Source organism: Mytilus galloprovincialis, chromosome 4 (genome assembly GCF_965363235.1).
Source record: "Mytilus galloprovincialis chromosome 4, xbMytGall1.hap1.1, whole genome shotgun sequence".
In the NCBI taxonomy this organism is placed as follows: Eukaryota; Metazoa; Mollusca; class Bivalvia; order Mytilida; family Mytilidae; genus Mytilus; species Mytilus galloprovincialis.
The window spans coordinates 83,253,767-83,267,496 of record NC_134841.1 but is presented as its reverse complement, the minus strand read 5'-3'; the positions used below and the strand labels follow the sequence as shown (position 1 = coordinate 83,267,496).

Sequence of the window (13,730 nt, the reverse complement as noted above, 5' to 3'; positions counted from 1 at the left end):
TTGATATTGTTCAGAAAACAAACTTATACCTGATGATTCTGACAGTACCAGTATTTTAGGAAGATTTGAAAGGGAAAATAGTATTTTAAGGACATTCAAAATATCAGAGTCCACATTATATGGAACAACAATATCACTGTTCATTACGGGAATTCTGTATTTGATATTGTGTCCAAAAATTTGACATTGACTCACATCTTTGTTTAAAATAATGTTTTGATTTATTTTCCATTTTTCAATAATTCATCAAGCCCTTACCACAAATGATGAAAATTCTATAAAATTGAATTCACAAATAACATTCACCTCCATACTTAAAATATAATGATAAAACCTTTTACCAAAAACTAACAGATAACTGTGCACTGAATAATATTCTAACAGGAGTTTTCCAGTGCTAACCAATAACTGAGGATAATTGATTAACTCCCATGGAAATTTACAACATGTAACTTGTGTCTGTATATCTCAAGCAACATATATTAAACAATTAGAGCAATTTCAATAACTGACTCTGAAATTCCACTTTTGAATGAAGACAAAATTTACAAACAAATATAGCAATGTTTTATTGAGAAACATTAGATTAAACATTTAGTTTTGCTAAAAATAGAAATTTTGAAATACATTTTGTCTGTTGGCTTATTGAGCACCAAAAACCACCTTATGCATTACACTGACTGAAGCTGAATAATTATCAATGCAATTAACCATTTTTTATCTAATTCTTTCAAAGAAATTTAAGTTTGAAAATATAAATCCTGATTGCATTCAATATCAAAGGATTCAATAAAAATAAATGAAATGAAACATGAAAAATTACAAATCTAACTTAGTAACAAATATTAAAGCATGAATAAAATTGTTGAACATTTTAACTAACTTTAAATTTAAGACTAACATGATATTAAAACCATGTCAGATTAATATGGTATTGTTTCTCTTAACAATTTTATAGTTTTCTTGTGCAAAATCTAATTCTTCAGTTGTATTGTGTCAATTAATGGCAGTTATAGTGTATATGATATGTATCCTTGATTGTTACTTGCATATGATATAGAAGCATACATTCCCTGCATATTCAAGACATATATGTGCAATAGTTACAATACAGTCACTCTGTAGGCGTACAGATATATACATTCAGAAACGTTTATTGCAATAAAATAAGTTAACTTTTCAAAAACAACATAATTATTCAAATTCTAACATGGTACTCAAACAATATCTATGACTGGCTTGGTATAGTAAATTCTTCATTATTTTTTTCATAACAAATGTTGTAAAATACATGTATGTAAAAACTTGCATAGGTAAATATATATATACATACATTTATTATATAAATAAATATAACTATAACAATTAGAAAATTGCATATATCATCATTTTCATTTTTTCCACAAGAATGAATTGTGAGGTTGGTAGGCACACTTTTTTAAATAACCATGAAGAGTACAACATACATTTATTGTCAGTATTACTAGTATTTACCCTGTAATTAAAAGTTAAGGTTGGTGTTCCCCTCTTATAGTTCACTGGTCATTTTTTTTTTCAAATCTGGACATTTAGTGATCATGAAGGCCAAAATATGTTATACTTTGATAACATGCTAAATCAAGTTATAATGGATTTTACTACATAATTTCTAAAATTAGAAGTTAGATTTATATGTTCTTCTAACAATTAAACCTCAACATGCTCGTTAGCATAAAAGGTAAAGATTGATTTTTTACTAGTGGGAACAAAAAATTAACTATAAGCATTGGAATGCCATACTATGATTTTAGTGGGTTCACATTCAACTTGACAAAGGAAGATAACTTAAGTTTTAAATATATCTTTGACAATGGCATCCTTGATATTTTAGAACAGTTCATGCAGCTTGCACATGCTTTGCAATTTTCTTGACTGACAACTACAGTTGTTTCCTTCACCAATTGTCATGTTGGGAGGGCAACAGTATAGATGTTATCCTTGAAAATTATTTTTTCGTAAAATATTTTTAACTGTTTTCAATCACAGAACTGCTTTCAAGCAATGAAAGTATAAATCAAGACAATTACAAAATCATTTTAATATTCTGTTCCATAATCATGTTTTACCTCTAACCAAAAACAAACTCTAATCCTTTTATAACTTTGTTGCTTTCTGTTTATTTATTTTTAAGAGCTATATGAAAATACATGTATATTTTTATAGCCAAAATATTACATTCTTAAGTCAAACTGTATAAGCTGATTATTCATGGTATAGGTATTTTATGACACATAGATTGTGTTAAGGGCTTTTCCAGGAAAGAATGAGCGGATAAGGAAGTTGATCCATATTATTGATAACAATAAAATATTTCAACAAGAAATCATAATGTATAATTACTAAGAAAACTACATATCCAAATACCCATATACAACTTTTTCTGGAATAATTCTGGTCATATTTACCTTACAAAAATCTTATGTTGGTATTGCATATTAGTAAAATTATACATTTTTTCATATAAACAGAAAAAAACTTGCTTTAAAACACAAAATTCTGGCAAATTACTCCTGAAAAATATAGGGATTAACAAATATATCAAATGTTATGACACTAAAATACTGAAAAAGAAAACATCATTTTAATTTGGCAATTTAAGGGGAATACATCTTTATTAAAGTTGAGTATTATAACCAATTAAAGCTTAAAAATTAAAATGGTTTTGATTCTTCTGCATTTGAATACTACATAATTGACTTTTTTAAGTACATTTTTCTAAGCTGAGTCCAAACTAATACAGACAAGAGTGCAAACACTGAAATGTCTTGCCATCTTTACTTATCATTGATATTATGCTGATAGTCCTAAATATACAACTGTCACATAAAGCTAACATTAACCAAGAAAACTAAACATCTTCCTATATCTATGGACCAATTACTCATTAAAATGAGGTCAAGGTCAGATGAACCATGCCAAGCAGGTATGTACAGCTAACAATTCTTCCATACAACAAATATAGTTAACCTATTGCTTATAGTTTTAGAAAAACAGACCAAAACACAAAAACTTAACACTGAGCAATGAACCATGAAAATGAGGTCAAGGTAAAATAAACCTGCACGACTCACAAATAGATCATAAAATATTTCCATACACCAAATACAGTTGACCTATTGCATATAGTACTAGAAAAAAAAGACCAAAACTCAAAAACTTAACTTTGACCACTGAACCATGAAAATGAGGTCAAGGTCAGATGACACCTGCCACTTAGACATGTCCACCTCACAATTATTCATTAAACCAAATTCAGTAGACCTATTGTATACAGTATAAGACAAACAGACCAAACACAAAAACTTAACTATAACCACTGAACCATGAAAATGAGGTCAAGGTCAGATGACACCTGCCAGTTGGACATATACACCTTACAGTCCTTCCATACACCAAATATACTGGACCTATTGCTTATAGTATCTGAGATATGGACTTGACCACCAAAACTTAACCTTGTTCACTGATCTATGAAATGAGGTCGAAGTCAAGTGAAAACTTTCTGACGGCATTAGGACCTTGCAAGGTACACACATACCAAATATAGTTATCCTATTACTTACAATAAGGGAGAATTTAACATTACAAAAAATCTTAACTTTTTTTTCAAGTAGTCACTGAACCATGAAAATGAGGTCAAGGACATTTAACATGTGACTGGCGTAAACTTCGTAGCATGAGGCATCCATATACAAAGTATGAAGCATCCAGGTCTTCCACCTTCTAAAATATCAAGCTTTTAAAAAGTTAGCTAACGCCGCCGCCACTGCCAGATCACTATCCCTATGTTGAGCTTTCTGCAACAAAAGTCGCAGGCTTGACAAAAACCCAGTAATCCTGAAGAGTTTTTTTTAACAAAAAAATCAAAGTCTTTTCCATTACAATTCATAACCTTAAACAAATCTTTCATAAAAACTGCAGGCATACTGCATTTAGGTCAACAATAATTTCAAACATTGCCATATGAATAGGAAAACAAAAGAGAAAATAAACTGAAAAATCTTTGAGAAAAATATCATCATAAATATACATTTAACCACATAAATTCATTTAAGTTATATGCATATAACCAAGTCTTAATAAAATAAAGATATTGTGTCTATGCTTACATAAGGATATGACAACTCAGTTTTACTTCTTCTTGTGAAAAACTTTTCAGAATTTCAGATTTTGTTGTAATGATAAATTTTTCAAAATAATCAGAAAACTTAATTGGTTGACATAATAAATATCAGAACAGAGAGTCAAACTGACTGCTTTCTGATCTTTATAATTGGGGCATGAACACCAGAACAGTTTTTCAATAGAATCATTCAGCAATTAAAAATAAAATTAACAGGGACTCCTGGTGGCATATTTTAAAAACATAAAAAAAAGTCAAGCATCATCAATCACTGATAAGTGCTGGACTACACATGAAAACAATACATATTTAAACACAGTGAAATCAGGCTTAACAAATGCTTGAACCTGTCTAATGCAGGGCTAAGTTTGGCAATTAAAAAACCATGAAAACATGTAATAACACCTGGCTTATATTAGTCTTAGAAAATACTGTAAATCCAGACATGTTCAAAGAAAGTTTAAAAAAAGAAATTAATGTAAAGAAGGCAAAAAACAGTTTGGAGTTTGAACATGTTAAAATCTAGAACTAAGAAGATGTAAGAAAAAAATTACTAAAAAAATCTTCTTCATGAAAAAAACACTAAGGATATTTTTTTTGAAATTTAACCAACTTTCATTCTGACCAGAATAATCAAAAAGATCCTTTCTTTTTATATAACATCATAGTGTCCAAAATTTTAAAATCATGTTACTGATTTACAGTTTGATTAATGGAATTCAATGATGATCACAGAGATTAAATATATAATTCTACAGTTGGGACTGATATGAAAGGGAGATAATTCTTCACCATAACACCCATGGTGGTCTGTTATACCTCTGTTGTATAGGAATGGAGGTAATGTTGATTGGTAGATTGACTAATGCATTAGGTAGATTGTATTGTTCAATCGTTTTCTTGATCATATATCTGAAATCATAAAAATTACAGGACTTAAAATGACATGTTTACAAATCACATATATACATAATGTACGGGTAGTTCAAATAAATATTGTTATAGCTCTGAATTTCAGAAGCTGCAATCAAAATAAACACAAGAAATTCAAGAGTTTTGAATTTAAGATGGACAGAACACATCATTATAATGATGGCACTAAAAATGTCTAATCAGGAAGCCTGGCAATGTCATTTTAATCAAGATAATGTAAATTGAAATTTTTATTCTATTCACATAAAATTATACATTCTTTTTTAGATGTTCCTGTACTTTTGCATCCTGTTTACTTTTTGGATTTAATGATGTTTTTTAATGCAAGTGTTGGGGTCATTCATGTGTTAGGAATAGTTTCATTAAGGTCTACTTGGGTTTGACCCCTAAATGAAAAGGAAGTCAAATAATGAATAAGATCTTATAACTGTGTACATTTTGCTAGCCTAATCAGAAACAATACAAGAGAGATAACTCACCCATCTTTGCCTAAGAGATATAATGCTGGTATTGAGACATCTCTTTCTGTTCCATCTTGTATCATATCTACAATTCCCTGATCATTGGCCTCATCTTTGTCTGTTATCACTACAGCTACAGCACCTGCCTGTTCTGCATGGTAGGTCTTTGTTACAAAGGAACAACCTCTGTCAATGTTAAACCAAAACTGATTAAAATATATAGATAAGACCGTTGGTTTTCCTGGTTGAATGGTTTTAAACTAGTAATTTTTGGGGCCTTTTAAAGCTTGCTGTTTGGTGTAAGCCAAAGCTCTGTGTTGAAGGGGGTACCTTGACTTGTAATGGTTTACTTTTATAAATTGTTACTTGGATGGAGAGTTGTCTCATTGGCACTAATACCACATATTCCTGTATCTATCGAGTACAGTGTAAAACATTTCTCTTGAAATCAAGGCGAAGCATACCCATTTTTATCTAAATCTGATACACTTTGTTCTTTATTTTTTAACAGGTGCTTTAAGGAAATATGAAGGTATGTACCAAAATGAAGTTCCGACACAGTGGCAGGTTTAGAGCAGAAAGATTTTTCATCCACATACTTCGTCTCTTTAGAAGTTGTTTAATTATAGGCTGTCATACTAAGGTAACTATTGTTGAATATAAATCAAGGACAATAAATTTGACAAAATAATAATTACTTGCTAAATAATCACAGTAATGTCATCAAATATTTTAAAGAGATATGAATAAATAGTGATTGGGGTACTGTTTACTTATTTGTGACAGCAAAATAACAACAATAATAACCAAAGGACATCAGGAGGGCAACATCAGTCTCAATACATGTACAATATTTCAAGCTTTAAATCATCTTTAATAATATATAAAATTTGTAAATAAAATAAACAAGTGTCTGCTTTTAACCCTCCATTGTCAATTTGTCAAAAAGAAATACACATTAACAACATATCACAACTACTGACTAGGTCCTTGACTTGGGACAGGCACATGAAAATGTGAAAGGGTTATATATTTATTTCTATATTTTAACCCATCAATCTCAATCATTATCATATATCACTCGTAATAAGTGAGAAAGTCATGGATTTTATATGGATTAGAATGTTGGTTTCCCCATTAGAAAGGTTTTACACTAGTAATTTTTTTGGGCCTTTTATAGCTTGCTGTTTGGTGTGAGCCAATGCTCTATGTTGAAGGCTGTACTACCTTGACCTAAAATGGTTTACTTTTTTATAAATTGTTACTTTGATGGAGAGTTGTCTCATTGGCACTCATACCACATCTTCCTATATCTACTACTGGTGTGTGCTAAAAAAATAAATATAGTTTTTTTTTAGCAGAACCTAAACCATGAAAATGAGGTCAAGAGCAATGTTCATAAATTTAAGACCATAATTCATCTGTTAATAAAGGTATGAAGTATCTAGGTTTTCTACCTTCTGAAATATAAAGCTTCATTTAAAATAGCTGTCACCAAAGAAGCACTCCTATATCTCACATTCTACAACTTTCATTCCAGATGAGACAATAAAAACATAAAAAAGAGCAAATTCTACTGAGATGTTTTTGTTTTCTTTTTAATTTCAGACATTGGAAACTAGAGAATAATACAACTATATCTTAGACAATCTAATACAGTTGTTATCTCATTAAAAGTAATACCTACCCTCTCTGTAAAAGTACAACAGAGTTAGCTACCAAATTATAGTTATTAAGACGACTGCATCCATGGTATGGATCACCTGGTACCAAAGCTATACCAAAGTGTTGCTTGCCCTGGAAAAATAAAAAATAGTCTAATTAGAAAAGATGAACAGCATACAATCTGGTGTACAGCTTTCTCTTGGAAGAAATCTATATATATATATATATAGTACATACATACATTTTATATAACATATCTACTCATTCTATAAAAGTGAAAGGTTTTTAAATTGGTTCTTTTCATTTCTAGACTGCTCATTAATAAAATAATTAATGTTTACTTAAAGCCTTTATAGCAGGAATTTTCAAGATGAGAACAATTGTTTAAATCATATTAATTGTTTTACCTTTATTATTTCTAGCCTTTTATAGCTGACAGCCTGACACAGTAATAAAATTTGTGCTCATTCTTGAAGGCTGTGTGGTTACCTATAGTTGTTAACTTCTATATCATTTGGTCTCTGGTAGAGTGTTGTCTCATTTGTAATCATTAAATTATAATGAGAAAACTCAGCTAGCAATTCTGCAAATTGGGTAGAACTTTGACTCAAGATATACATGATATACTAGATACATGTTACTGAAACATGGATATATCTACAGATATTTGCTTCTCGACATACCAAAAGTGCAGCTCGTCCTACATTTTACATCAGAATTAATGTCACTTGTCCATTGCTTACTCCTGGGATTTGAGTATATCCTACAGAGACAAACAGATGGGTACTAGACAGGAAAGGTCCAGAGGACGGAAAACATCAATCAAGTAAATTATTATATGCATATAAAATTCAATTAGAGAACCAGCCAAAACTTACAAAATCAGCTCCAAAGTTCTTGGCTCTTCTCAGTTTGAACAGATAACTGATAGCCTCAGGTTCAACAACTTCCATAAACACTGCGTCTCCATATTCTAGTACGTCAATGTTTGGTGTTGTGGCAAGTTTGACTTTACTTCCATCTGAAAATATTTGAATATAGTTAAATACAATGTTCTTCGACACTAGAAATGTAATAACTGGCATTTTCGTAAGGAAATAATTAATTTTGGCCTTGAAAAATTCAGTTATTTTTTACAGTCATGACAGTCAGGGGTACTACAAAATGTACTTGTACAGGTAATTTTTATTTACTTAAAGAAATAATATTAATATACTTCTAAGTAAATTTGTCATGCTTGTAAAACTTATACAATTGATTTTTTTTTACTTGTATAGGTTAAAAAAAAACATTGGCTAAGTTATGTCACTTAGACATTTAGATTTTTTTACTGTCTTCTTTTCTTGAATTCTTAGGGTTTCTTTGCTCTGATAGAATTTAAAATTGTCTGCCCTTTGCAGATGTCTTTACTAATCATTCAAGTGTAATTTCATGGACAATGAAAATCCCATTTGTCTGTTATCTTTAAAACAGTGCTGATTTACAGGCCCCCAAGGAGCAATTTTTGAAGGCCTTGTTTCAAGATCTTTGCACAATAAGTTTCTTTGCTGAATTAATGAGATGAAACATTGAAATCTACTCAAAAATTATGAGCTTACGTATGAAAAATCATTAAAGGCATGTTTTTACATCTCAAAACTTGAGAATTTATGTGGGATTGTAAAAATAATTCACTTATACAAGTGAAGTTATTGAAAATTAAGGGGAGAATTTATTCAAACATTATAATAAACTTATATAACTTATAAGTATATTTTCTTTTACTTCTTCCAAGTAAATAAATATTATCATGATGATTTGTACTAGCAGGACCCCAGACTGTTTTAAACAGGTTGGGGACAACCCACCAAACGGGGAACTGTTCCCCAAATGAGTAACAATCCCTTATTTGAGTAATCATTTCATAGTGCTAAAAACTAAATTTTCTAAAAATGGGTCTTTTTAGGTAAAATGGCACAAATTTATAGAAAATGGAACAATTTCTCCCAAAGAACTATAATTTTATTATGGGTTTTAAAAAAGTTAGAAGCCTTGAAAATAGTCAAATTTTCTGATTTTTCATAGGCTTGTATTTTCTCAGTAAATCAAGATAAGGATAATCATCTTTTGGAAAAGTTATGGCATTTTTCATGAATATGTGCCATTTTAAGAAAAAAGACTCAGTTAACATGGTTAAGAAAATTTTGTTTTTTAGCACCACTAAATGATTACTCAAATGAGGGATTGTTACTCATTTGGGGAACAGTTCCCCATTTGGTGGGTTGTCCCCAACCTGTTAAACAGTCTCGAAGCTTATTTAATCACAGGCACACCTGCCCAGGTTTCTAAAAATAATCCTGACACTGGGCCTGTTAATATCATCCCTACCTCGAGCTCATGTCAATAGAATCTATTTTTTGTAAAATTGTCACAGCTTCAAACATGTTGATTCAAAAGTTTCAAAGTAATTAAATGACATCCAAATAAATTGTACATGTATCATGGGTGCATCAGGATTTCCAAATTAATGTTGAGACAGCAGGGACTTTCTATAGAATTTTTAATCACTTCAGAAATTGTAGGTATATACCATGTATACCATGGTACTCATTGTTTAATAAGAGCACATAAATCTGACATGAAAATGATTACTTTGAACTTTTGATATAGATTCTGTGAACATTAGGTGTGGACAATTTTTCTCTTGTGGCATATTGTTACATATTTAACCTACATTTTTTACGTACTATAGTATACATTTTTAAAATCTAAATTATATGAAAAGGGTGGGGGTAATAGAACCACAGCGGCTGCACACCCTATCATTTAAGTATTGAAGTACCCCCTTATATATTTATAAGGATAGTCGACCTTCCCATGGATAGAAACAAGTGACTGTGGTCATGGTGGTATAACCATGATAACTGTATAATTTGATGAATCCAGGAAGCTTTTTTACTGTCCTTTTTAAGTTTCTGTTTGTTTTATTTGGTAACTGGAGTTGATGAGGGATAATTCAAATTATTCTTACGACAGTAACTGTTTATCGAATACAATGAAAGAATGATAAATGCTACAAGTGTCTCCAAATGCATCTGAAATTTAATCTGACGTGTTGTTTCATTTCGAAATTAACAGAGTTACGCCCCTTGATCATTGAAAATTTATATTAGCCGGAAGGGAAACGAATAAAACTCCGATTTTTTTATGGCACTGGCTACGGTTACATGGAAATGTAACAATGATAAAACAATTATTGTTACATTGGAGACTAATTGCCGGAATGCAGGCCACGGTCAGGAAACGATTAATTACGAATGTAACTATAACAATTAGTTCTACGGTATATATATTGCATTATTGTTACATTTATGCAATTCAATATACGATGAGACTATTAAAATAGGCTTGAAGTTTATCATAACGGGAAGGATTGTGCCTGATGTTCATATGATGAAATCATAATCTTTCAGTCAGTTTAATTGAAGTCTGGAGCTGGCATGTCAGTTAACTGCTAGTAGTTTGTTGTTATTTATGTATTATTGTCATTTTGTTTATTTTCTTTGGTTACATCTTGTGACATCAGACTCGGACATCTCTTGGACTGAATTTTAATGTGCGTATTGTTATGCGTTTACTTTTCTACATTGGCTAGAGGTATAGGGGGAGGGTTGAGATCTCACAAACATGTTTAACCCCGCCGCATTTTTGCGCCTGTCCCAAGTCGGGAGCCTCTGGCCTTTGTTAGTCTTGTATTATTTTAATTTTAGTTTCTTGTGTACAATTTGGAAATTAGTATGGCGTTCATTATCACTGAACTAGTATATATTTGTTTAAGGGCCAGCTGAAGGACGCCTCCGGGTGCGGGAATTTCTCGCTACATTGAAGACCTGTTGGTGACCTTCTTCTGTTGTTATGTTGTTATGGTCTGGTTGTTGTTGTCTCTTTGGCACATTCCCCATTTCCATTCTCAATTTTATTGACTTGAAATTTCTATTGGATTTTTACAATATCGCATACATTTAAAAAAAATATATATATATTTACAATGACAAAAATCAAGTATGTTGTTTTGGGAGCTGCATGTTTTAGTCCGACGCATTTTGGTGAAATCAGTTTGAGCTGGGAACAGTATATCTAACAATATATATGTTCCTGGTTTGGGCAGCCTCACAAAAAAGTGATGCAGCAATGTGAACGCTTGTAAATGTATACTGTACAATTCACTTCTGCACTGTCCCTTTTTAAAGTTAAAGAAACTTTCAATACTTCAGGTGAAAAATATTTTTCTACTCTTGCGACTTATATATTTTCGTCACATATTTTTTGTTGGAAGCATAATCCTTGTGAGGTTGTTTAAGGTTGTGATCTATTATGATTTCATTGCCTTCCCGATGGTTGCTGATTTCATGTTCACCACTGATTTCAATATCCAACTTAGCATAACTGGAAACTGGGACTTTTAGTATAATGATAAAACATCATTACTATAAAAATAAAACATCAGTGTAAAATATAAAATTGAGAAAGGAAATGGAAATGGGGAATGTGTCAAAGCGACAACAACCCGACCATAGAGCAGACAACAGCTGAAACTTATCTATATAATTATATTTCTCTGCAAAGGATTTGTATAGTATGATGTAATAACGTTTAGAATTTTAACTTACAATTATTATTTCTCGAAATCCTGTCATACGCAGGATCTTTCGTTTAAATGATACGTTTTATTGATATTGATATAACAGGAGTCAATTTATTCGTCACGTTTTGGGGTATAAATCCTCAAAAATAGCCGAAAACTTACTATTGTTTGTCTGTTGGTCTTTTTCTGTTTTGTCCATATTGGTGTCAGTTTATTTTCGACTTAAGAGTTTGAAAGTCCCTTTGCTTCTTTCAACAAAATATTCCATTTGATATATTTCCGAAAGTATGAACAGTTTTCCATATGTATATGCAGTTCCGCATGCTCTAGTTGCTGGCAAAATTCCATTAAACGCACAACTACGTGTCTGTTACCTTAAACGTGTCGTCTTCTTGGTGATTGTCTATTCTAGTGGAAGCAAATCATGTTGAAAAGGCGTCATGCTCTGATATACAGTTTAGCTTCATCCGCCGCGCCGGAGTATTCCAGTTCAGATATTGCCGAAATATCTGCTATACCTTCAGGTGGGAAGAGAAAGTACCTGCCTAAGGAATTTTTGTTATTAAAGTTTTCAAGACTTGATAGCACACTTGTTGTTGGTAGTATAGACCTAATCTGGAACTATTATACTAAGTTAGTATAATAGTCCCATACCTAATCCACGAAGTATACGTAGTAATTTTGTATAAGTGCACACAATTCTGTACACCAAGACCGTTATGGCCATGGAAACGACAAATGCCGATATGACTGAATCCATTGACGAACTCCTTAAGGAGTAATCGCCCAAAAATTGAGACTTTTGAATAATAATTTTCACGTTTTTGTTTATTACCCTGAAAACTATAATATATAGGTATTCAGAAATGCCAATTGATACTACCGAATCCATTGAAGGAACTATTATCGTTATTACCATGAAATGACGTACTTTTGAGTATTTGTCACTGGTGATACAACTTATGCATGAACCCCTATTCCTTTTAGATTTTTCAAGTTTGGTGTTCATCTTTTAAGTAAATTAAATTTAACAAAACATGCTAAACTATATATCATTGGGATTGGAGCACAGGCACTTGTCTCGGAATTTTACCTCCTATATACCTTAAAAATTCTGAGACAAGTGCCTGTGGATGGGAGACATCTCCGTGAAAAACGTGTGGTAAAAAAGTGTATCTTTAACAGGACATTGGGTTGTCAACTGAAACCAAAGTTATTGACCTAGACCTTTAACCTAGGAAGTTGTAAATATGTTATGACACACCCTCTGGTGTTAGTTAATATACATGTCAAGTATAAACTTTGAAATCCTAATACTAGTATAGCGCAGACACGATCTTTACCATAGGACATGGAGTTATCAACTGAAACCAAGTTATTGACCTTGACCCTCGACCTAGGAAGTTGTACAAACATTGACACATCCTCTGGTATTGGTCAATATACATGTTAAGTATAAAGTATGAAATTTTAATGGTTCTCTAGAGCAGACACAATCGGTTATGGATGGACGGACACTGATCATAGGGCAACTGGCATTCGGCAGGCCCTTATAAGCAATTTTGTATCATTACGTCTTCAACAGCAATATGTAGCACTGAATAGCATTTTGGATTCATAGAATTATGTATAATTGTGGAACAGTTTCTAATGTTCATATGAAATCCAATATTCAATTTCCAGTAGCATTGGACAACTTTAAGTTTAATACCTTGAGAGAAATTCAAAGGAAATTCTCATAAGGAAAACAATGGGTTCCACTTTGAAGCATTAACCGATTACCCTTCCATGACAGCAGAGTTTACCCCTCATCTTTGGTTGCATTAGAGGTGATTAAGCTTTGTTTTCTGTGCAGTATTTTGGAGACTGGCGTCTGCCTGAAATG

The 13,730-nt window shown here is 31.6% G+C and overlaps 1 protein-coding gene across 1 annotated transcript; it reads right to left on the bottom strand.

Moving 5' to 3' along the window:
* Window positions 1-544: 544 nt before the first annotated feature.
* LOC143073178 (protease-associated domain-containing protein 1-like) lies at window positions 545-10,345 on the bottom strand. The gene is made up of 5 exons (XM_076248521.1): window positions 10,232-10,345; window positions 8,100-8,242; window positions 7,244-7,353; window positions 5,575-5,742; window positions 545-5,074 (listed from the first exon to the last, which is right to left on the bottom strand). The coding sequence occupies exons 1-5, from the start codon at window positions 10,293-10,295 to the stop codon at window positions 4,951-4,953; spliced, it is 609 nt and encodes a 202-aa protein (XP_076104636.1). The 5' UTR covers window positions 10,296-10,345; the 3' UTR covers window positions 545-4,950.
* Window positions 10,346-13,730: the final 3,385 nt, after the last annotated feature.

Coding starts and splice junctions, on each gene's coding strand:
- LOC143073178 (XM_076248521.1), bottom strand. CDS start 10,295: ATGCATTTGGAGACACTTGTAGCATTTATCATTCTTTCATTGTATTCG. Junction 8,243..10,231: donor TTCGATAAACAGTTACTGTC/GTAAGAATAATT, acceptor AAATATTTTCAG/ATGGAAGTAAAGTCAAACTT. Junction 5,743..7,243: donor GTTGTACTTTTACAGAGAGG/GTAGGTATTACT, acceptor TAACATTGACAG/AGGTTGTTCCTTTGTAACAA.